Source organism: Scylla paramamosain, chromosome 18 (assembly GCF_035594125.1).
Source record: "Scylla paramamosain isolate STU-SP2022 chromosome 18, ASM3559412v1, whole genome shotgun sequence".
Lineage (NCBI taxonomy): Eukaryota > Metazoa > Arthropoda > Malacostraca > Decapoda > Portunidae > Scylla > Scylla paramamosain.
In genome coordinates this window covers 4,920,506-4,946,451 of record NC_087168.1, presented here as the reverse complement: position 1 = coordinate 4,946,451, position 25,946 = coordinate 4,920,506, and the positions used below count along the sequence as shown (strand labels likewise).

Sequence of the window (25,946 nt, the reverse complement as noted above, 5' to 3'; positions counted from 1 at the left end):
TCCAGTCTCATGTGTTGAGTCTTACATCTTCCCGAGCCTCGTCTAGATATGTGTGTGTGTGTGTGTGTGTGTGAGAGAGAGAGCTTTGTGTTAGTGCGTCAGTTGGTCTGCCTGGGATCAAACATTCCCATAAATGTTGGCGTGGACAAAATCCTCGGGGTCACTAATCAAGACAGGACAAACGGTAACGGCTTCAAACTTGGTAATGTTGGATTTAGAAGAGAGAAGAGACAGGATGAAGCTGGTTTAAAAAAAAAAAAAAAGAAGATTAGATAAATTTGTGAATGAGGATGATAGGTGGAAATAGGTAGACTTGTTTTATATAAGGAATGCCAGGTGTAGGCCTGATGGCTTCCTGCAGATTCCCTTGTTTTCTTGTTCTTATGTCCAGACGTACTCACGAATGAAGAACAAGCAGTAGTTCACGTGTTGCCCCCGACGAGGCTGCTTGGGAGAGTGATAGTAGTGAATGTAGCAGCAGTAATAATGACAGTCATTGTGGTTGTTAGGATGATGATGATGATGATGATATCATTATTATTATTATCATTATTATTATTATTATTATTATTATTATCAGTAGTAGTAGTAGTAGTAGTAGTAGTAGTAGTAGTAGTAGTAGTAGTAGTACAAGTAGTAGTCATAGTAGTAGTAGTAGTAGCAGCAGTAGTAGTAGTAGTAGTAGTAGTAGTAGTAGTAGCAGCAGTATGATGATCATCACCATTATAATTATCATCCTCATTACAAATATTATTAATATGATTAGTTTGTCGTCAAAACAGAGGTACAAATACATCGTGCATACACAAGTACTATGTCAATACAGCTTCTCTGAACCGTATTGCCTATTGACACACACACACACACACACACACACACACACACACACAGCGAGTAGTGAAATGGTAAGCACACTCAGCTCACAATGGAGGGTTTGACTGTGAGGCGCTGCGAGGCAGACGCAGTGTGCACGTCAAGACGTCTACCACAGATCTCTTCTGTAATGAACGCCTCTCTAAGGAATGTAATAACACTTAATACTACACTGCAAGGAGACGATTAATGGAAAATTTCAATAAGAAGTCTTTTTAGTTGTTAAATTTTTTAGGCATCTTTATTGGTGCGTTAGACGGTTAGACGAATACTTGGGGCTTGAGACGAGAAGGCTTCGTAACTGTGTTCCTTTATATATAATATATACAGGAACTCTGTCTTGTTCTCTCCGTTCTCGTATCAGCGATGAGTCTGCCCTCCATACAACCATTCCGTCACTTTGTCGTGTGAAGAAACTGTGCGCCTGGATGTTTAGCCAACACCTCAGGTTATGACGCTCTCAGTAATTGTTCACCCAGTTGTTTGGCCACCTCTGCACATACTCTGGCCTGCATTGTTAACTTGTATTGGTTGCCATATCCATCCAAACGCATTCCGGTCGCTACATTTCACTTCCTCAATAATAGGTATTAATAGGTACACGAGCAAGAACATAACAGTGCCTAACAGCTGCATGCAGGTGAGAGCAACAAGACAGGGGAGCAGTGTTGCGCAGGCCACGCACTACTGCCGGGGATGAAGGAAAGGTGCTCGATAATCCTCGAATCAATAAGAATGTGAACATCTGGTGCCCAGAGTATGGGGAGGAAAGAAGAAGTGTATTATTGCAACAGCCATACAGCCCAGAAGAGGACACTATTGGACAATACATGTTTGTAAATAAATGCATTGTGAAAACAAAAGGGATGGTACTTACATTTTGGTTAATAAGAGGAAAGGAAAGAGAAAAAGTTAAAAACAGAAGCTCAGAGTATAAGGAAGAAAGAAAGACAAGTGTAAGATTGCAACGGTCATCCAGACAAGAAGAGGACATTACTGGAAATTATAGTGTTTGAAAATAAATGTACTGGAGAAACAAAAAGAACGATATATAAATTTTGGTTAACTCTTTTACTTTGTTAACCTTCCTGGCACTGTAACAATTGCTTACGCGGAGACACGAGACAAAAGAGAGAAAACGGAAGGTTATTTGTGTCTTTTTACACTGCAAAAATGTTGACGAAAGCTTAGCAGGGAAATAGTGGGTGAAAGGTTATAGGTCTTAAAGTGGGAAATGTGTGTGGCAGCGAGAGGGTTAATAAGAGAAAAGGAAAGATAAAAGAAGAGAACAGAAGACCCAGGCAGTGAGAAGGGCCACGTCAGGGAGCGCCGGTACAAAGGTCACACTCCTGACCATGCACCAACTCACAACTCAACAAGCGACGCCCGGCACACTGCAGCAATACAGCAATTATAAGGATTGAATTGAGGATGCCTCGTTATTTAGTGAACCTGGATTGTTTCAGAAGTGCTCTTGTGGTGTGTGTGTGTGTGTGTGTGTGTGTGTGTGTGTTATGCATCTGTAATCTATATTTCAACACAGAGATTTACATACGAATTACTGTGCGTGAATATTTCATCAAACGTAAACACACACACACACACACACACACACACACACACACACCATCATCATCATCATCATCATCATCATTAAACAACAAAACCATCACCAAAACCAACACCACCAACAACAATGGATTATATAGAGACGATGATAGTAATAATAGTTTTGGTGGTGGTTGTGGTGGTGGTGGTGGAACGGAGTTGGTGGTCTGCGGGATCTCTAAATCTGCTGGCAAATTAGGAAGCGTTTGACGGCAGGCAGGGATCACAGCACCCAGGGGAGGAAGAGAAACACTTGTTGCTCTTCGAAAACAAGTCAAGAGGTAACTGCAATTTCGTGAGCAAAGAGGAACAGGACTTAATGAAGCGGCGCGGTGCTTGCAGTGGGCCGGGAGGGGATCAGTTACGAGTAAACATCACGGGAATGAGGAAAACTAGCAGCCCAGCCCCACCACCTCAGTCTTCGCTTCTCCGCGCAGCTTCGGGTTATCTACAAGTGACTCAAAGTATCCTCAGAGTTTCAGCGTCATATCTCGACTACTTTGAACACGCTGTAATGGAAGTTATTGGAATTTTCAGGAGTGAATTCGTGATCCTAGTGGCAGTTCAGGAAAAATTCTGGAAGTAAGGAACTCGAAGTGCTTTCAAAGTTTCAGCGTCATGTTTGCTCCACTTTGAACACTCCGCAATGAAAGTTATAGGGTCTTTTTAAGTGATCTCATAATTCTAGTGGAAGTTCATTAAGAATTTTTCAAGTACTACGCAAGTGATTCAAAATATTTTCGAAGTTTCGGCGTCATATTTCTAACCACTTTGAACACGCTGTACTGGAAGTTGTTGGGATTTCTAAGTTATTTCATGATTATTGTGGAAGATTAGTAAGAGTCCTGAACAGCTAATAAGTGACAAGATATTCTCAGAGTTTTAACAACATATCTCTACCAATTTGAACACGCTGAACTGAGAGTTACTGGGATTTTCAAGAGTGATTTCATGATCCCTGTAGTATTTTAATAAGAATTCTGCATCATCAATGAAGAAATCACTCATGGGAATTTGATTATTCATCTCCGTGGCCTTTGAAAACAGTCCTGATGAACACCTGAAACACTTGACATATATTTAAACATGACAGCGTCCCATCCCTACGTAAACAGTCTGCGCTGGAATTTATTTGAGATTTTCGAGTGTGTGTGTTCATGATGGTGATAATTTAACAAGGATTCTACAAAATCAACGGGGAAAGAAGGCAAGAGAATAGTCCTTATGAACGAGCAAGGCTTATAGAGGACTCTTAAACTCCCTGCCTGCTTTTGTATTTCCTCCTGTCTTTGACTTAAACTGTTTCCATAGTGAGGCTTCAAAATTTGGCTAACACTTTTAAATACATACACTCTAAGGACATCTTTGTGTGTGTGTGTGTGTGTGTGTGTGTGTGTGTGTGTGTGTGTGTGTGTGTGTGAGTGAGTGAGTGAGTGAGTGAGTGAGTGAGTGAGTGGGTGAGTCAGTGTGTGTGTGTGTGTGTGTGTGTGCGTGTGCGTGTGTGTGTGTGTGTTAGTCTTTTGGATGCTCTTGGCCAGACCTCCTTAAATTAAAAATAATAGAGAAAAATACAGGATGACAGGAGGGACGGAGGGCTGGCTGAGAGGTGAATGAGGCGTGTGGTTGAGATACTGGGACTGAAAAAGGTTCTTGGAGACGCCCTATGTGTTTGACGCGTAGAGTTTCATCCGGGAAATCTGAAAGCACTTAGGACAACTGTATTCCAGTGTGTGTGGTGTGTGTGTGTGTGTGTGTGTGTGTGTGTGTGTGTGTATGTGTGTGTGTGTGTGTGTATGTGTGTGTGTGTGTGTGTAATATTTTTACCTATTACTATTTTTACAGAAATGAGTAATACTCGTTATGCCTCTTTTTGAAAGCCAAGTGATTTAATTTTTACTGAAATGTGTGTATTGTTTGCCCACATTGCTTCCTCTGGCAATGTATTCCATTGATCGACCACGGAGTGAAAGTAACTTAGGTTTTCAAGATTTTCATGACTGAAGCAGTTAGTCAACAAGGATTCTGCTTCATCAACAGGGAAAGGATTCAGTGAAAACCCCACTAATCATCTATGCGGCCTTTTAAAATGAGACTTGTGAGAGAGCAAGGCTCTGTGAGAGACTATCACTTTTGTGAGTCTGTGCGTAAGTGCTGCAGTGTGCAAGGTTTTCCATGGAATGTGTTTACCTACTGATGGGCGTGTTTACTCAGCTGCGGTCACGGGGACTGAAGGTTGCATCGTCGCACCAGACTGCATCTTCTTGCTATGTTCTTAAAAACGAAACTTATATTAAGCATGACATCAGTGATTTGGATTTCAAAGACTGCGCTGGAGTCTTGGGGACACGTGCTGGATGAAGTTAGATTTAAGTGAGGAGATTGAAAATTTTCTGATAGAGTGGTAGATGACTGGAATATACTCAGGTTGCTAGTGCCGCATCAACAGGGAGCTTCAAAAGATAAATTAATGGCTAGGGCTGTTTAGTTGGATATAGGTAGGCATGTTTTATAAAGGATTACCACGTGTAGTGTAATACAGGACTCGGGAAACCTTGATCGTCTTAAGGCTTCATACCGCAAGTAACAGCAGCACGGTTAGAGAGTCTTACCAGAGTGGGCCACAGAATTGTCATCTGCTTAAAACAAGAGACTCTAACGTAAACTTCGAACGTCGGTTTGAAGCATCGAACCTTTAGAATACGAGACACAGGTCGAGGCATCTTAGCATTTGTTTAACCATAGACAGGACTACTGACTTCTGGCTTGTTGCAGCTTGTTTATGTTATGTTATGTTATGTTATCTTATGCTGTGTTATGTTAGTACAGTCTTCGTCATCATTCACTTTTCGCTCCTCTTTTTCACGTCAATATGAACCAGACAGTTAAGAAAACCAACATTTGACTTTGTACAAAAACTCACCAATTACGTAATACTTGGCTGGATTGCCTTCCCTCTTGAGAACTTCCTTGGCCTCGGAGGAGAATCCACGAGCTTTCTCAGTGTCGGGCAGTGTGCAGCTCCGCCTCCAGCTTGGGTAATGATGCGTTTTTCTCTCAACGTAGCTTTCACTTCCGCTATATCGAGCATTGCCCTTACTCTCAAGCCCTTTGATCTGCTGAAAGTGTGTCAGTTGTCAGGTGTTACGAGATTATTAGCAGCTCAGCGGATCCCAGCTCGAGGAAGCACACGAAGCACAGTGGAGGTGACTCTACGGCGAATAGACTGTTACTCTTCACTTGACGTGCGAGATGATCCTCAAGCGCCCGGCCGCCCATTTCTACAAGGACAACTGTTACGTCATTACCGCTGCTGCTGTCACGCCATCATGCCACACTCAGCCAGCACCTGTTATTGAAACATTCGCTTTGATGTGTCGTGGATCACTGCAGGGAAAAGATGTCTTGAAAACCCGGATCTATAAAGTGCTCTTTGCGTACTGTTTGCTTCACAGATGCTGAAGATGAAGAAATATTAAAGAAGTTTGCCGTGCGGGACCAAGTATTGGTGAGAGCGTCCGTCACGGAGTTTCCAGCGCCATTAATTGCAGGCACCTTGCGCCAATACACGTCCTGGGGAAAGTAAAGACTCGCTAAATTTACCCTTGAGCGCGAAGTCAGACGATGTGTGTGTGTGTGTGTGTGTGTGTGTGTGTGTGTGTGTGTGTGTGTGTGTGTGTGTGCGGCAACACACACACACACACACACACACACACACACACACACACCCGTGAGGAAGCGAATCACTGGATCACTAATGAGCTCGTTGAGAAGAGTAAGTGTTTATCAACCAGCAGACGATCCCCGGCCACTGGTGACCAGCATCCGTGGGCGTTATCGCGATACTTTATTGCGATAAACCATATCTGGCTATCTGTTATCCGATAGTGATGTCTCCGCGTTATCGCTTCATCGGTGTCGCCGATACTTTTGGTTCCAAATTAGCGATAATCGATCATTTTATTTTATTTATTTATTTTTTTTTTTTTTTTTACATGAATATGTTGGAGTTTTAAATTTTCAAAATCAAATGTAGTTATTTTATTTAAAACAATACTTTTCATTATTGAAGAGGCAGGATAAACATTGAATTTGAATTTTTCTAAGTTTTCTAAGATAAAGAAAAAATAGATTTGGATTTATCGATTTTTTTTTATTTAAAATACCAATATCGTTATCGCTAGTATAGGAACTTTGGATTTATCGATGTACTGGTTATCGACTATTGGACGATAAAGTTATTGCTAGTTATCGATCATTGGCTATCGCCGATAAGGTTATTTTTATCGATTTATCAGTTATCGTGATCATTTTTTTTCGTTATCACGCCCAGCTTAAGTCACCAGTCACAACCAAGGAAGCCAGTGACTTCAGCTGCCTTGGTCACTACAATGCCACTCCATCGCGACTCTCCCCTGCACTGCAACCCGCCGCGTCTATCGTGAGGTGTGCCACACGTGTTGCCAGCCCTAGTGAGCCCACCACCACCACCACCACCACAACGTTTCGGCGTCCTGTCACTATTTTTAACAGGTTCCAGTGAAAGTTACTGTGATTTTCAAGGAAATGTTCATGGTTCTAATGATAGTTTAACAATTCAGGAGGAGGCAGTAGGCACCTGCCGAAACGATAATTACTTCCAGTGAAGTCTAAAGCACTGTTCAGGGGGTGCTGTGAACTTATCATTAAACCCAGCTGTGACCTCACTGAACATTTCCCTTTGTGTCTCACAACACAAGGGGGCAGTCACAACCTGCCCTCTAAAGACAACTCTCTTCCTCCACACAAAACTACAAGCACCTAATAACACACACACCCTTCACTCAAAAAATTTTAAATCATAATGGCGACTCCTACACCAGCCTCGGAGTCCCCATCTGGTGAGGGGACCATAAATATCCCCAGGTCGGACTGCCTTTCTGTCGACGACCCTAAGTGTCTTGACATCCCATTCAACTTTTTCTTCATTAATTTCTGTAACATTCCCGGTCTAAGATCTAATTTTCAATCTGTAGAACACCATCTCTCCTCTTCTAAACCTCATCTTTTCCTCACTGAAACTCAGATGTCTGAGGCAACTGACAGTAGCCCTTTTTCTGTTCCCTCCTACTTTCTCTATCCTCATTTTCGATCCAAAGCTGGATGCTGCGTTTATGTGCGCAGTGACTTAACCAGCTCTCGTGCCCACGCTCTTGAATCTTCCGAGTTTTCCACCATCTGGCTACGACTACAGAGTCACTCTCAAACTAAATTTATCTGTGCTGTATACCTCTTTCCTAACTCCTCTGACTATAAGAAATTCTTTGACTACTTAACGTCCAAAGTGGAGCACATTCTGACTCTCTTCCCTTTTGCAGAGATCTCCATTCTTGGAGACTTCAATGTTCACCACCAGCTGTGGCTTTCCTCTCCCTTCACTGACCATCCTGGTGAACTAGCCTACAACTTTTCTATCCTCCATGACCTAGAGCAATTGGTGCAACACCCTACTCGTATTCCTGACCGTCTTGGAGATGCGGCCAACATTCTTGACCTTTTCCTGACCTCTAATCCTTCTGCTTATGCTGTCACCCTTTCTTCTCCGTTGGGCTCCTCCGATCACAATCTCATATCTTTATCTTGTCCTATCGCTCCAATCCCTCCTCAGGATCCCCCTAAGCGAAGGTGCCTCTGGCGTTTTGCCTCTGTTAGTTGGGGGGACCTGAGGAGGTATTTTGCTGATTTTCCTTGGAATGACTATTGCTTCCGTGTCAGAGACCCGTCTTTGTGTGCTGAGCGCATAACAGAGGTGAGAGTGTCTGGCATGGAGGCGTACATTCCTCACTCTTTTTCTTGACCCAAACCTTCCAAACCTTGGTTTAACACAGCTTGTTCTCTTGCTATACATGACAGAGAGGTGGCCCACAAAAGGTACTTAGGCCTTCCATCACCTGAATCTCATGTACTTTATATTTCTCCCAGAACCATGCCAAGTCTGTTCTCCAACTAGCCAAAATCTCCTTCATTAACAAAAAGTGTCAAAATCTTTCAAGATCTAACTCCCCTCATGACTTCTGGCATCTAGCCGAAAATATCTCCAATAATTTTGCTTCTTCTTCTTTCCCTCCTTTATTTCAACTAGATGGTACCACTGCTATCACATCTATTTCTGAAGCAGAACTCTTCGCTCAAACCTTTGCTAAAACTCTACCTTGGACGATTCTGGGCTTGTTCCTCCCTCTCCTCCACCCTCTGACTACTTCATGCCACCTATCTTGATTGATTCAGAACTTGTTCCTCCTTCTCCTCCACCCTCTGACTACTTCATGCTACCCATTAAGATCCTTCGCAGTGATGTTTTCCATGCCCTCTCTGGCCTAAACCCTCGGAAGGTTTATGAGCCAGATGGGGTCCCTCTTATTGTTCTCCGAAACTGTACTTCCATGCTTGCACCTTGCCTAGTCAAAACTCTTTCAGCTCTGTCTGTCAACATCTACCTTTCCTTCTTGCTGGAAGTTTGCCTACATTCAACCTGTTCCTAAAAAGGGTGACCGTTCTAATCCCTCAAACTACCATCCTATTACTTTAATTTCCTGCCTATCTAAAGTTTTTTAATCTATCCTCAACAGGAAGATTCTTAAACATCTATCACTTCACAACCTTCTATCTGATCGCCAGTATGGGTTCCGTCAAGGCCACTCTACTAGTGATCTTCTGGCTTTCCTTACTGAGTCTTGGTCATCCACTTTTAGAGATTTTGGTGAAATTTTTGCTGTTGCCTTGGACATATCAAAAGCTTTTGATAGAGTCTGGCACAAAGCTTTGATTTCCAAACTACCCTCCTATGGCTTCTCTCCTTCTCTCTGTAACTTCATCTCAAGTTTCCTTTCTGACCATTCTATTGCTGCTGTGGTAGACGGTCACTGTTCTTCTCCTAAATCTATTAACAGTGGTGTTCCTCAGGGCTTTGTCCTGTCACCCACTCTCTTCTTATTATTCATTAATGATCTTCTAAACCAAACTTCTTGTCCTATCCACTCCTACGCTGATGATACCACCCTGCACTTTTCCACGTCTTTTCATAGACGTCCAACCCTTCAGGAGGTAAACATTTCACGCAGGGAAGCCACAGAACGCTTGGCTTCTGATCTTTCTAAAATTTCTGATTGGGGCAGAGCAAACTTGGTATTGTTCAATGCCTCAAAAACTCAATTCCTCCATCTATCAACTTGACACAACCTTCCAGACAACTATCCCCTCTTCTTCAATGACACTCAACTGTCCCCCTCTTCTACACTGAACATCCTCGGTCTGCCCTTTACTTATAATCTGAACTGGAAACTTCATATCTCATCTCTAGCTAAAACAGCTTCTATGAAGTTAGGTGTTCTGAGACGTCTCCGCCAGTTTTTCTCACTCCCCCAGCTGCTAACTCTGTACAAGGGCCTTATCCGTCCATGTATATAGTATGCTTCACATGTCTGGGGGGGGTTCCACTCATACTGCTCTTCTAGGTAGGGTGGAATCAAAAGCTTTTCGTCTCATCAACTCCTCTTCTCTAACTGACTGTCTTCAACCTCTCTCTCACCGCCGCAATGTTGCATCTCTAGTTGTCTTCTACCGCTATTTTCATGCTAACTGCTCTTCTGATCTTGCTAACTGCATGCCCCCCCTCCTGCCACGGCCTCTCTGCACAAGACTTTCTTCTTTCTCTCACCCCTATTCTGTCCACCTCTCTAACGCAAGAGTTAACCAGTACGCTCAATCATTCATCCCTTTCTCTGGTAAACGCTGGAACTCCCTGCCTGCTTCTGTATTTCCACCTTCCTATGACTTGAATTCCTTCAAGAGGGAGGTTTCAAGACACTTATTCATCATTTTTTGACTACTGCTTTGGCCCTTTTATGGGACTGGCTTTTCAGTAGGCATTTTTTTTTTATTGGATTTTTGTTGCCCTTGGCCAGTGTCCTTTCTACCTAAAAAAAAAAAAAAAAAAATCGTCTGAACCGTCAGTGGGAAAAACATGAAAACCTGACCAATCATCTCTGTAGTTTTTGAAAAAGTGTTCCGATGATAAACCAAAGCCTTAAACGGATCATTGTCCCAGTGTGTGTGTGTGTGTGTGTGTGTGTGTGTGTGTGTGTGTGTGTGTGTGTGTGTGTGTGTGTGTGTGTGTATTTCCTCCCCGCTGAGTGTTGACTGGGCGCAGGGCATTGCCTCACACTCCAACGTCCTGAGCCTCCCTTAACCCTGCACAGTCACGACCAGCTTTCGAGTAACCTTTCACACACTTCCACACTTGTGTTCGGCGTCCTCGCTCCGTCTTCAGTCCCTTGCTGGATCTGCTAAGGATCTTTCAGTCATCGCGTTTTGGTAATAGACTGTCTGTAGATTTGTTGCTAGATTTGTTATTAAAGTGTTTGTAGATCTGTTACTGGATTTGTTACTAGACTGTTTGTAGTTTTGCTAGATTTATTTTTAGTTTCTCTGTAGGTTTGTTACTTGATTGCTTACACATTCCCTCAGTCTCAGGTCCCCTGATCTGCTAAGTATCCTTCAGTGATCAGGTTTTGTTGCCAGACTGCCTGTAGGTCAGAGGACTTAGGGAGACGCAAAACACAGTGGGAGTGAGTGCAGAACGTCACTTTGACCACTATTCAGAAACACTATGCTCTCTCACAACGAATATTTTCAAAGACTACAGAGATGCTTAGCCGGATTCTCAAGAGTTTCTTCTTTTAGTGATGTAGAATTTTTGTTAATCTGTCACTAGAACCGTAAAAAACCCGTGTCACTTCAACTAGAGCCTTTTGAAAGTAGTGGAGATGCGAACAGAAGAGTTTCAGAATATGGTCCTTAATCTCAGGCCACGAGTGTACCTGAGTCTCGGGAAGGCCACCCGGACACCTGCGTGATCCAGGTTAATTAGTCGTCACTGCGATGTACAACAATTCACTGCACTAAAAGCAATGAAATATTTATAAGTATCGACAAGAAAGAAAGAAAAGGGGATTAAAAGAATAGATATAGCAATTTCTAACCAATGTAGAGCAAGAAAAAATATCTCATGGGGTTTAGTAATTATGGAAAAAAAACATGCGAACTGATAGAGAAAGTCAATCCAATACTGGATATGATATTTTTCAGCGGCGGAAGGACAGAAGCCGGTGCCTTGACCTCAGCGACTCAGCGCGTGTCAGCAGGGTGAGCCAGATATCGGGTGCCAATCAGGCGAGGCTCCGGTGTCGCCGTGAAGGGAGGAATGGCACACCTCGCCCAATTACCTGCCGGTGCTTGGTGACGCTGCTGACCCGGCACTTCTCTTCCCTTGATCTCCTCCTGTCGTGGCGGGAAGGAAGTGAATCTCTCTCGTCTCAGGAAAACTAACCCACAATTAGTGTTCCCGTGTTGCCTCTGGGAAAGTGTTACGCTGAATACACTCTTTCGCTGCGTCTGTCACGGTACTTCCGCCACCTGGGCCCACACGAACATGAGCATTGCAACACTTCTTCATGTGAGAGGGACACTGGCCAAGGGCAACAAAAAGATAGAAACGAAAGCTCACTGAGGTGCCAGTCCCTAAAGAAAGGTGTCTTGACACCTCCCTCTTGAAAAAGTTCAGGTCATAAAAATTGGAAACACAGACTCACAGAGACAGGGAGGGAGTTCCAGAATCTGCCAAAAGAATGGATGAAAGATTGTGAATACTAGGTAACTCTAACATAAGAGAGATGAATAGAACAGGAGTGAGAGAAAGTAGAAAGTTGTGCAGCGCGGTCCTTGAATGGTGTTCTCACTCGGTGGTTGGTCCACGCATTCTGTCTTGTTTTTCAAAATGCTTCCACTCAAAATCCTGACTACATTATGAGCTATCAGATTATCAGAACCAAAAGCAGTCTGTCATCTTACAAGTGAATGATGGTTTTGGCAGGAATGAAGTCAATTTACCACAGGTTTCAAAGCAAGACGGGAATGCGTAGACCAATCAGCGAGTGATACCATGTTCTCGTGTCCCCAGCTGGCAAAATTACTCTAATAGGATTAGTGAAACAGAGCATAGTTATTGTGTGTCACCATTAGTGCATCACTCCTGTCATCACACACGTCACCACCATCACCATCACCATCACCATCTTTGCTTCTGACAGAGGCTGCGCGGCACATCACCGTCCTATACGCAGCACTGAGTGAACCACAGCACTCAGTAAACACTCTTACTGGCGCCCTTATTTTGAAACGCTTTGGAAGTTTGGACTCTCATAAGAGCTTTTTTCAAGAGCCACAAAGATGTTCACGTGGACTGTCATGGGTGAGAGCGCAGCGTGCTTGTTGAACTGTCACTTCCACTACAGCCTGTTAAGACTTGTCGAAGTGAGACAACGTAAGACACCGAAATTTTTTTGAGGATACGAAGTTCAGTCGGTTCCTTCTGACTCTTTATCATAACTTTGTGTGTGTGTGCGTGTGTGTGTGTGTGTGTGTGTGTGTGTGTGTGTGTGTGTGTGTGTGTGTGTGTGTGTGGCGACGTGAGGTCTTTCTACAACCGTCCTTCTGTTCCAGTGCAGCCTTCTCCAACGTGGATTTCTCCCCTCTCATGTCTCTTTCATGTCGTTTTCTCTTTTAGTCTCCGTCATTTTTTTGTTGATGTTTGCATTCCTGCTTGGATAGACTCGCCATCAAGTTGTGCGACTATTGGTGATCTATATAGTCTTTAGGGTTATTTACTTTTGTTGATAATATAGACAGGCAGCATTTATCATTTTCTCACTTGAAATTTAAACTGACGATGTAGCAGTAATCGCCACTGCTGCCTGTGTATATCATTAACCCTTTTATACCGCTATGGTCACCTTTCGCTAACATTCAGACAACTGTAGAATATTGTTTGCTTAGACATGCAAAAAAATAAAAATGTTCTTGAAACTTTTGGCGTTGCAGTTGGCAATTAATTTATTCCGTTTCTTCTTTAGAGATCCTGTTGGATCTCGTCACAAAAAAGAAAAAAAATCTCTTAGTACGACAGAAAAAAATACGAGTTCAGTTTTGCCTTTCTCTAAGCCACTGATATATTCAAGAGTCGCGTACAAAAATAAGATAGAACGAAAAAAAAAAAAACCTATGTGATGATAGGAAAAAATTGTTTAGCAGTCAAAGAGTCTATCTATAATGATAAGTATTCCTAAAACGTACCGCATGCACGGGCTCTGACGCACCGTTAACGGGTGGGCTGCCAGTGTACGGTGATGCAGCGTGAACTCCCCGTGACCGAGACTGTAGCTCCCTTCGTCCTGCCCAGGGTGTGTGTGTTCTAAAACTGCCCTTAAATTTTCTGCTTGTTATATGAAAGTGAGGAAAATGAGAACGCCTTCATTTTGATTTCCTTGAAAAAAAAAAAGTAGAAAAAAAAGACGTAGGCAGTTTGTTTATGAAGGTGTTGATATGATAGCCAGTTTCTTTTAGGTCTAATCTGTGTCTCCATTTGCCTTTGCGATCTTAGGAAATATTCTAAATATTGGAATGAATATTTTTGTTTTCCCCGGGACCTTACATTTCTCAGCTCAGGTCAAGGCATACAATAAGGTAGAAAAGTGTCCCTCTGACGTGCCTGTCCCTGAAGAAAAGAGCCAAAAGGATTATCTAAGACTGGAGAAGAGTCATGACAGGATAAGGCGACTGCAGCGAAAATTATCTTCATCAGCTTCACCTATTGATTCCTGCAGGTGATACGCGGGACACTGGTTCACTATAATTGCTGCACTCTAAAAATGTCTGTGGCTTTTTGCTCCCGTCCTCCCTGCAACCCATCCTCCCTTCCTTCCTTCCCTCCCTCTTTCCTTCCCTGGTTGCTTTTCTTTCCTGGTTCCTTCTTTTCCTCCATCTTCTTTTCTTCCATTGTCTTTTTTGTGTTCCTTTTTTAAGTGGTGGGCGCATTTTTCTTCCTTATCTCTTCTCCTTTACTCTTCTTTCCTTGTTCTTTCCTTTCCTCCACCTTCTTTTCTTCTATTGTTTTTTTTTGTTCCTTTTTCAAGTGGTGGGCGCACTTTTCTTCCTTATCTCTCCTCCTGTCTTCTTTCTCATCTCTGCTCCTCCTCCTCCTCCTCCTCCTCCTCCTCCTCCTCCTCCTCCTCTTTCTCCAACTTTGATTTTTTTGTCCTTTCCCTCCTCTCATTCCTTCTTTACCTGTCTCTCCTGCGTCCTGCCTGTGATTGCCGCGGCCAGGTCAGAAAATGCTGGACACCCTCACCCTCGCCCGTCTTGCCTGAGTCGTAAAGTTGGTTACCCGCCACCTTCCCTCCCTCGGAAATTCAATTAATCCTCCCAGGCTTTGCTGTGGCGCGCCGGAACATTTCAGCTGCCCACACTCTGACATGAATCTTTCTGTCTTCTAAAAAAAAATTAAAGGTTTTGTACTGTACTGATAAATCTTGAGTTTTTTTTTTTTTTCTTATGCGAGAGGGAACTCTGGCCAAGGGCAAAAAAGCTATATATGTGAAAAATGTTTAAAAGTGTCAAAAGAATTATCCAAAAGGCTTATCCAAAAGTTAAGGATACGTATGTGTCTTGAAACCTCATAGATATCGTAACAACACAAGTGAACACAAAAGAAGAACTCAAGGATATCGAGAGACTGCAAAGGCCAGTTAGTTGGTCTACACGAGGCAGGTTCTGAGTATTTAAAACTTCTGAAACTACTAAATGTCTATTCATTTAACACGTTCCTACTTATTATCTTCCACTCCTTTAACAGAAAGCAAGCAGCAGCAGACCTACAGTGAAGCTGTGTGGCAAGCTGTACTATCTAATTTAAGCTGCAGTGAGGAGAAGGAAAGGGAGAGACAAGCTAGGGTGGCAAATGTTGGCGTAAAGGCAACACACTGCAGGCCTAATGACAGCAATATGTTTTGTCAGTGAGGGAGTGAATTTTGGTTGAGTGCTGGAGAGGAGATGAGGAGGTGGAAAATGAGAAGAGGACTAGGAGAAAAAGAAGGGTGTGTAGGCCTATTGGCTTCATGCAGCCTACTTTGTCTTCTTACACTCTTATGTTATCCCGCCACGCGTTGCAGGAGAGGCGGTGGTGGTGGTGTCGGCGTGGGACGCGGACGACGCTTCTGACGGGACCAACGCGCGGCTCACCTACGCCATCGAGAAGAACGTGGTGGACGAGGGCACGGGCGCCGCCATCTTTAGCATGGAGTCTGCCACTGGCCTGGTGAGGACAGCGCGCTGCTGTTTGGACCGCGAGACCACGCCCGAGTACCAGATCCAAGTGGTGGCCTCTGACGGGGGCGGCTTGAAGGGTGAGTCCCGGGTGTGTGTGTGTGTGTGTGTGTGTGTGTGTGTGTGTGTGTGTGTGTGTGTGTGTGTGTGTTTGTTTGTGCGTGTGTGCACGATGAAAGGATTGAAAGGTTTGAAAGGTTTATTTGACTCTGGGAGTACAATAAATAATCTTCAATAACATAAATTCCATCTGTCCATGTATTACAAAAACAAAAGAACTCATTATAGGCTCCCTTCAGGTCGTCCATAATTTCTTTTACAAACGTTGCTACATTCAATAGGCTACAGATGTTATTGCTTGTAAATAAATCACTAGTTTTTTTGTGACATTAACATTTGTGTGGTAGCACCTCTTAACATATCGATTGTGTGTGTGTGTGTGTGTGTGTGTGTGTGTGTGTGTGAGCAAGCTTCGTAGCAAGTCTCAAGTAGCATCGTGTACAAGAAACAGAGACAACCATAAGAACACTCAAGTGACATGCGGAGTGGTCTAGTGCCCGAGTAAAGCTCATGTTGGCGTTGCTGTGCTGTCATTGGTGCAAAGATCTGTGTTACCACGCTGCCCCCACAGCGCCTGATGGCCACCACTGTTCGCACCTGAACTTGTCTTGATTGTCCACACCTCGAGAAAAGACTTCACCAGGCTTCTCGGCACAGCATGGTGGGCCTTGGCCTTGTCACAGCTAAACAAATGAGGATCAGGACAGTTTGCTTTTCCTATCTTTAGTATTAATTCCGTACACGCCCGCTCCCTCACGGGGCCCCTCCTATCCTCGTTCCAGCCCTCCGTTGACCGCTGGACAGCAGCTCAGCAGTGCACGCGGCGTGGGAATCTGCCGGGCGGGCGCCTTGTGATATATATATATATATATATATATATATATATATATATATATATATATATATATATATATATATATATATATATATATATATATATATATATACTGTAGGGCCCAAGTAATTTGGAAGTTTAAGTGTAAGGGCCTGAGTCCCAGCGGTGAGTGGAGCGCGGTAAGCGTGGGCCTCTGCTTCAGGAGCTCCTTCACTGCCTTGACACCGCCGCTCTCGTCCAGTCTAAGCACGGCACAAGGTCGTCTGACCAGCTTCTCTCTGCTGACCATCACCTGGAATGAGAAGGGAACACACCACAGCAGGAAGGCTCTCGTTCCAAGAGTCGAGACGTGCCTGGTGTCACGCGCCTGGCGGTGTCTTGGCGGCGAGGCCTGTCATCACCCTAGCAACAACAGACCGCCAATTTCGGTCTTGCGAGGCTTCAGAATTACAGTACAGACAGCAGCTTGAAATGCCCTTGTACACTAGCTTACAGTCACGAGTCTCTTTTGCGGCACGCCTCGCTGATGCCATGATTGCGTGATAACACTTGATTTCCTCTCACCAGGTGCAGCTCGTGCACTGCTGCAGACCACCCCAGGCTTGACTCGAGCATGATTACGTAGACTGAAAAGTGTGAGCGCCAGTGCCTCCATCGTCACAGCAGTGCTGGCGGCAGCCAGTCCCCCTCACTGGACCGTACCAGGCACAGCCGGGGAATTCTTGTGCCGGGTCACCGCCGGAGCTGTGTCGCTATCCTACATTCACCTCACAAAATAAGAATTTTAGCGACTGTACAAAGGCACGCTGCGTGTATTATGAGATTCATCGCTGAAAAGTCATTTGCTCACTTTTTTCTATAGCGAGGTAATATAACGTGAACACCTACATGGGCAGAAGGCATAACCGTCTGTCTTTCTGTCAGGAGACAGAAGATCAAGGGAGACGCCGCCGCTGCTGCAAGAGAAGTTCCTCAGGTTACAGGACACTGGAGTGACGCGGAGGCAAAGAGGTGATGCACGTAGACGGGCTGGCAGGCTGACTGGCTAGCTAGAGCAGGAATGAGAGGAAATGGATTAAGTAAACTTATTGATTGCCAAAGAAAAAATAGTGTGAGGGAAGGGAATCCAAGCCGTCTGCTAATGAATCTGTCTTGGCTGTGCACAGCCACTCGTGACATCTTCCCCGTGCCTCCCCTCAAACTAGCCCCTCCTTCCCCTGACTCCCCTCAAACTACCCTCACTTTCCTCCCCGCCTCGCCTCACGCCATGTGATCACCCTCCCCTCAGGCACGGGCACGGTGGTGATTCGCGTGGACGACCAGAACGATAATTCCCCCCGCCTCGCCCGCCGCCTGTGGGAGCTGCAGGTGGAGGAGACGCCGAGCACCGCGCCCCCGCCCAACACCACCCTGCTAGAGTTGACGGCCGCTGACAGGGACGCCCACAACACCTTCCTCTACAGGGTAAGTACAGGGCAGGGTAGGGAAGGGATGCGTAAGATAGAGGGAACACAAAGGAAGAACAAACAGCAGTATACTTGTGGGTCCTTAGGGGTTCTTTATAGGGACTCTGGTGTCTGTCATACGGTGAGAAAAAATGGATGCCATAAACAGTCATAATCTCCTCTCTTCAGAAGTCTTATGGTAGTCCAGTCAAAATATAACATAAACATTCCTTCATCCCCAACAAAAAACTTGTAAGAAATTGTTTTATTGCGTTATTTTGTTGTTTCAAGTAAAAATACAAAATTCCGAAAGTTTACCACCATCATCATCATCATCGGGCAAGTTTTGTATATGACGTCATGCTTGATGGCCGCCTTTGTCACTACAAACACCTAAGAAGCCGGTTGGCTCTTTCTTTGAAAAGTGTTAATTTCGGTGAACAACTGACTTTTAAAAGTCATTATTCTGGGCTCTCAAAAAGTCGCAGTCATAATGTCATGACGTCATCCTGCAGTGACGTCACTTTGGTTGATACCATCCACTGTACTGGGAAGCGTCCCAAATCAAACATGAGGTGTCTGTAGACAGTCAGGTTCGAGATGTGGTGTTGCTGCTGGGTTGCCTCCTCACTGGTGAATTCTCTGGGTGCGATAGGAACGTTGATGGATGGAAGTGAAATCAACGAAATCCTGGGAACCATCATTGCCGAGAATGCCGTACAGCACATCATGCCAGGAAAGGCAGTTCAGCGTGCTCTCCGTGGTCATCTGTTCCTTGATCAGTGTCTCACTTAACATGCTGCAGACAAGATCATTTGTCATGATCCTGATTATGCAAAATTGGTGAATGAAACTGAAGACCTGTACATGTAAACACTGATAGGGAACACAACAATGGACTCGCACATATCATCGGCCTGTCTTATTACTCTTGACCAAGTCTTGTCTACTAAGAGAAATTAATTCTTAACTCATTTCTAAAACAAGCAAACTCTGGCTCAGTTACCAACAGATGCTAAGCGTTTCCAGGGAGCTTATCAAGGTTGGTCGCACAGGATCCTGGGTTATGCATCTCCACGCCATCGCTGACTGTTTGCCCATATTCGCCGCAGCTGGACATACAAACTATCTAAAATCTGCCTACCTTTTACCTCCAGTCCATGCAAAAGCTAGACCAGACCACCCAGCTGTCTTCCACAGGTTCTTCAATGGCCTGCATGTCATCGGGCGTACTGAACAGTGCTGGGCTGGCATTAGATTATCTCCCTTTTAAATTTAACTTTAATGAGCCAGAACACGTTTTTTTTCTTTCCTAATTGTTAACCCTAAGGTTTTTGACTATATCCCTTATGCATTTTAAATATATCTATCAGATCCCATTTTGATAGTAATTTAGAAGTTTCAGTCTCCCTCATAAGAAATATTTCACATCCCTTGCATTTCTTCCTACCGTCTTTCTAAACCTACTCGAAGTCTATCAAGCTTAAGCCCATTACTTCATGTCTTGTGTTCGACTCGGCCTCAGTCCCTCACTGCTCTTCTCCCCCGCGCGTCCTGCAGGTGGTGCCGGACAGCGGCCACGGCTGGGAGAACTTCGGGGTGCGGTCTGTGGGCGCCGCGGGGCAGCTGTTTGCCTTGAGGGGCCTTGACTACGAGCTGGAGACTCACCGACGAGGCTTTCGCTTCATGGTGCAGGTGACGGACCAGGTGAGAGAGAGAGAGAGAGAGAGAGAGAGAGAGAGAGAGAGAGAGAGAGAGAGAGAGAGAGAGAGAGAGAGAGAGAGAGAGAGAGAGAGAGAGAGAGAGAGAGAGAGAGAGAGAGCAATGACCTTCTCACTTTGGTCACAACCGCCCCAGGGGGTCAGCCACACGCTCAGGTGGGTGTTCAGGTCCGGTGAAAGCCTCCTCAAGGGCGTTTTCGCTCCCCGCAGGGCCCCTGGGGGTGGGAAGACCTGCAGCACGTGGACTCTGCCTGGGTCACGGTGAGGCTGCTTGACGTGAATGACAATCCGCCCTTGTTCTCCCGCCCACACGCGCACGTCACTGTGAAGGAAGACGCCGCCCCTGGCACGTCGTTGGCCACACTGAGCGCTCGCGACCCTGACACGGTGAGTTGCGAGGCGCGTCACGACCTTGTGTCACTGTTTGGCTGGTTTCAGAACTTACTGGTGTGTTCAGAAGCTCCTGACCTGTTAATCTATCTCTCGCTGGTGTGGTCCTGATCGCAGGGCAGCCGGCAGGGCGTGGACTACAGGCTGGAGGGTGGCTGGGAGGCCCTTGCTGTGGACGGGGACGGGAGCGTCAGTCTGGTGCGGCAGCTGGACCGCGAGGCCCCGGACGGCGAGGAGGGCGTGGTGCTGGTGGTGGCCGTGGACAGGGGCAGCCCACCGCTCTCCGCCACCGCCACCCTTACCATCACCGTCACGGATGTCAACGACTGCCCCCCGCGCCTCCTGCCGCCCACCCTCCTGCACGTCACCGAGGGCGGTCCACCCACAAAGCTGGGTGTGCTCAGAGTGACCGATCCTGACGTGTGGGCGTTGGGTCACGGGCCGCCCTTCTTTCTCTCCCTGGCGCCCACTAACACGCCCCTCGTCCTCTCCCTCATCAGCCTTAAATTTGACCCGCGTGAGTACCGTTGCCCTGCCCTGCCGCTCCCCACCCCTACCCTCCACCCACAGCCTTCTTTCCACTCACCCTGTCACTCCACCCACAGCCCCACAGCCCTACGTGACACTCACACTACTGCAGGTATTTCTTGTGCATCATTCAGAAGACGTGTGTGTGTGTGTGTGTGTGTGTGTGTGTGTGTGTGAGAGAGAGAGAGAGAAATTGAATATACACTGAATAAACGTTTCCTTTCAAAATGCAGTTTTATATATTTTTTTTTCTTTTTTTCGTCAATTTAACATCCTGTCGTGTTCAGGAGACTTGCGGAGAGCATCTGTGACAACACACACACAAAACTACAAGCATTTTTCAACATTATTAAGACCGAAAGCCACACTGATCTCTTTTTTGGTCTCTCTCTCTCTCTCTCTCTCTCTCTCTCTCTCTCTCTCTCTCTCTCTCTCTCTCTCTCTCTCTCTCTCTCTCTCTCTCTCTCTCTCTCATACACACACACACACACACACACACACACACACACACACATCCTTCCTCAGGTCTGGACAGTGGGCGTGGCGGGGCGGAGGTGTGGACGGCGGGCGCGGTGGACAGAGAGCAGCACCCTCAGTTGGGCGTGGAGGTGACGGTGCAGGACGCCCAGGGTCTGGCCGCCACACATCGAGTCACTGTGATGGTGAATGACCTCAATGACAACCCCATGAAGGCCGCAACCAAGACTGTGTACCTGTGGAAGACTCAGGTGTGGGCCAAGAGCAGGTGTGGGGTTCAGGAGTGGGTGTGGGCGTGGGCTTGATTGGGCTTCAGGTGTGGACAGGTGTAGGCTGAGGTGTGGGTGTGGGCTAAGTGTTTGGGCTTCAGTTGTGGCAAGGTCAGTCAGACTCTCTCTCTCTCTCTCTCTCTCTCTCTCTCTCTCTCTCTCTCTCTCTCTCTCTCTCTCTCTCTCTCTCTCTCTCTCTCTCTCTCTCTCTCTCTCTCTCTCTCTCTCTCTCTTACAAGACAATTTGATTCAAACAAGATTTCATTTTCAGCTCGGTCATCATTCAGTTCAACTCGTTTTCACTTTAGATTTTCCTTAAAGTCATGGAGACTGACTAAGGACACAAAAAAGAAAAGGAGAAAACACCCATTTTGTCGCTCCTAGACAGTCAAAGCAAGAGATGGTTTGAACAGAAGTAATAAGGAAGATAAATTTAGGGATGAGGATGACAGGTGGAAATGGAAAGGCATGTTTTATCCAGGGCCTGCCTCCTGTAGACCTGATGGTTTCTTGCAGCTTACCTTATGTTCTCTTGATCTTATACAGGGACTGCCACGTACAGGTCTGATGGCTTCTTACGGCTGCTCTTATTTTCTTAAGTTTTATACAGGAACTGCCTCGTGTAGTCCTGATGGTTTCTTGCAACTTATCCTATGTTTTCATGTTCTAATGTTCTTATATAGGCTTAATGATTTCAAGCGGCTTCCCTTGTTTTCTTATATTCTTATGGGAGTGCATAACACAGTCACGAGTGTAAGTGTTCACGGGATATGAGCTGCGTGACGCCCCGTGATGTGTGAGTAATGTGGCTTTGTGTTGTACAGAGCGGCGGGTCAGACGCTCCGCTGGGCCGGGTGTTCGTGCAGGACCCTGATGATTGGGACCTGGCGGACAAATACTTCGAATGGGTGGGTCCCCCTCACCCACTGTTCACACTGCGGCCAAGTGACGGGACGCTCTTCGCCTCCAGCCAAGTCCGGGAAGGCAGGTGAGTGCGTCATTGACCCACGTTTTTGTAAATAGAAACTCTTTCACTGTTGTGGTCGTCTTTTGTGAGCTCTCAGAGCACCGTAAAAATTGGTTTGCACGAACACTCAAAAAAAGGTGAAAATAGGTGGTTATTTTTTTGTTTCTCTGCTTCGAAAATATTTAAGGGGAATGTTGTGTAAATTAAGTGTTTAGAAAGTTTTAATTGATAATAAGAAAATTGTCAAGCAGTGAAAGTGTTAACTGTTTCGGTGTGTTACCTCGAGATCTTTGAACAAGCTATGGTGGCAGGTGTCGGGGTTGTCAAGCATGTTTGCATGACTAAACACTCTCAGAAGATTTCTGCATCATCGATGAACTTTCTTTAATGAAATGTTTCGGTGTCTTATCTGGGCTGCTTTTGAGAAGACGATTTGGGACGCCCCGAGCGCCCGGGACGCCCGGATCCACCTATCAGACGCCTCTCGGGTAACATAAACAAAGCCGTGTCGTTGATGTGGTAACGGCGACTCGACAAAATGACCCATGCTGCTTTTCCTGCTGATTTAAATCCTGCAACACTAGTTGTCCTGACATTATTCTACTGTATAGTAAGCAAGAATTCAAATTATACTTAGAGATGGAAAAAAGCAAACTTTGAGTTACGACTCAGTGATAATTCTTTGTTGTATAATTAATCGTTACCCATAACCAGCCATCGCACGCATCAAGCATCCAATTAGAAATCAAGCATTTTCGAATAAAAGGGTATAAAGTGTTGAAATAATGTTCTTCCCTTCAGCCAGATGGCACCACTGCTATCACATCTAACTCTAAAGCTGAATTCTTCGCTCACACCTTTGCTAAAAACTCTACCTTGGACGATTCAGGGCTTGTTCCTCCCTCTCCTCCATCCTCTGACTATTTCATGCTACCTATTAAAATTCTTCGCAATGATGTTTTCCATGCCCTCGCTGGCCTAAACCCTCGGAAGGCTTAGGGACCTGATGGAGTCCCTCCTATTGCTCTCCGAAACTGTGCCTCCGTGCTTGCACCTTACCAAGTCCAACTCTTTCAGCTCTGTCTGTCTACATCTACCTTTCCTTGCTGAAAGTTTGCCTATATTCAGCCTGTTCCTGAAAAGAGTGACCGTTCTAATCCCTCAAACTACATTCCTACTGCTTTAATTTCTTGCCTATCAAAAGTTTTTTTAATCTATTCTCAACAGGAAGATTCTTAAACATCTATCACTTTACAACCTTCTATCTGATCGCCAGTATGGGTTCCGTCAAGGCCGCTCTACTAGTGATCTTCCGGCTTTCCTTACTGAGTCTTGGTCATCCACTTTTAGAGATTTTGGTGAAACTTTTGCTGTTGACTTAGATATATCAAAAGCTTTCGACAGAGTCTGGCACAAAGCTTTGATTTCCAAACTACCCTCCTACGGCTTCTATCCTTCTCTTTGTAAATTCATCTCAAGTTTCCTTTCTGACCGTTTTATTGTTGATGTGGTAGACAGTCACTGTTCTTCTCCCAAATCTGTTAACAGTGGTGTTCCTCAGGGTTCTGTCCCGTCACCTACTCTCTTCTTATTATTCATCAATGACCTTCTAAACCAAACTTCTTGTCCTCTCCACTCCTACGCTAATGATACCACCTTGCACTTTTCCACGTCTTTTCATAGACGTCCAACCCTCCAGGAAGTCAACATTTCACGCACGGAAGCCACAGAACGCCTGACTTCTGATCTTTCTAAAATTTCTGATTGGGGCAGAGCAAACTTGGTATTGTTCAATGCCTCAAAAGCTCAATTCCTCCATCTATCAACTCGACACAACCTTCCAGACAACTATCCCCTCTTCTTCAGTGGCACTCAACTGTCCTCCTCTTCTACACTGAACATCCTCGGTCTGTCCTTTACTTATAATTTGAACTGGAAACTTCACATCTCATCTCTAACTAAAACAGCTTCTATGAAGTTAGGCGTTTGAGACGTTTCCACCAGTTTTTCTCACCCCCCACCCCCCCACAGCTGATAACTCTGTACAAGGGCCTTATCCGTCCATGTATGGAGTATGCTTCACATGTGTGGGGGGGTTCCACTCATACTGCTCTTCTAGACAGGGTAGAATCAAAAGCTTTTCGTCTCATCAACTCCTCTCCTCTAACTGACTGTCTTCAGCCCCTCTCATCGCCGCAATGTTGCATCTCTAGCTATCTTCTACCGCTATTTTCATGCTAACTGCTCTTCTGATCTTGCTAACTGCATGCCTCCCCTCCTCCCGCGGCCTCGCTGCACAAGATTTTCTTCTTTCTCTCACCCCTATTCTGTCCACCTCTCTAATGAGGTGAAATGTTAACCAGTATTCTGCATCATTCATCCCTTTCTCTGGTAAACTCTGGAACTCCCTGCCAGCTTCTGTATTTCCACCTTCCTATGACTTGAATTCCTTCAAGAGGGAGGTTTCAGGACAGTTATCCTTCAGTTTTTGACTACCGCTTTGGATCCTTTTTTGGGACTGGCATCTCAGTGGGCTTTTTTTTTTTTTTTTTTGTCGCCCTTGGCCAGTGTCTATCATACATAAAAAACTACTACTACTACTACTACTACTACTACTGTTGCTGCTGGTGGTACTGCTGCTGCTGCTACTAATTTCTTTCGTATCTTATTCTTAACATTTTTTTACCTTAACGATCAAGCATGATTGTAAATAGTTTATTTTCACTTATTCGGATAAATTTAAAGGATATGGTGTCGTGATGGTGATGTGATTCTTTTATTCCGTTTTTTTTTTTTGTCTGGTACTTTATGATCCATTATTTATTTTTTTTTTTTTAGATCTTTGATTTTTTTACTTAACGTTTTCTTTTTTCATATAATTTTGAACACAGAACTTTGAATCTCTCTCTCTCTCTCTCTCTCTCTCTCTCTCTCTCTCTCTCTCTCTCTCTCTCTCTCTCTCTCTCTCTCTCTCTCTCTCTCTCTCTCTCTCTCTCTCTCTCTCTCTCTCTCTCTCTTTTTACACAAATCAATATATAGTTAAAGAGAATGTTACAAAATATTTTTACATATAATGTATCACTTTACAGGCTAAAGGGAACATTTTTAGTGTTTCCTATCTAAAAGCCTAACTCTAAATTTTACTAACAATTGTTACTCTGGTGCTTATGGCAACCAGACGTTCACACATTCCTTGAATTGCTGCAGATTCATTTTACTGAAGTCTATCTGTGCAGCAATTAATGTGTTCCATAGTTTACCATAATGATGGACGTACTGGCGTTGATGGTGCCAAGTACGGCATCGACACTGAAATAATTCAGCAGGCATTAAAGTGACAGCCCGGGTGGTCACTTGTGCCCGCCGCAGGGGCTGGCGGAGAGCTTGGAGATGCGGAATTCGCTGTTGTTGTATTTTGTACATCACAGCGAGGCCCGCTACGTCCCTGCGATGTTGAAGGGAGTGAAGCTTTGGCTCATTTCTGTCCCCACTGTCCTTTATGAGCCTCACTGCCCGAGCCTGTACCCTGTCCAGGAGGGAAAGATGCCTGCTCGCCGCTCCTCCCCAAGCAAGGCACGA

At 45.1% G+C, this 25,946-nt stretch overlaps 1 protein-coding gene across 1 annotated transcript in view; it reads left to right on the top strand.

Annotated features, from left to right (window-relative positions):
- LOC135108965 (putative neural-cadherin 2) overlaps positions 1-25,946 on the top strand; it is an 87,751-nt gene that overhangs the window by 41,934 nt on the left and 19,871 nt on the right. The window contains exons 8-14 of the mRNA XM_064019867.1: positions 15,522-15,755; positions 17,859-18,034; positions 19,576-19,722; positions 19,947-20,123; positions 20,244-20,643; positions 21,180-21,382; positions 22,225-22,388. Coding sequence (XP_063875937.1) covers positions 15,522-15,755; positions 17,859-18,034; positions 19,576-19,722; positions 19,947-20,123; positions 20,244-20,643; positions 21,180-21,382; positions 22,225-22,388 — 1,501 coding nt within the window. The remainder of the gene's footprint in view (positions 1-15,521; positions 15,756-17,858; positions 18,035-19,575; positions 19,723-19,946; positions 20,124-20,243; positions 20,644-21,179; positions 21,383-22,224; positions 22,389-25,946) is intronic.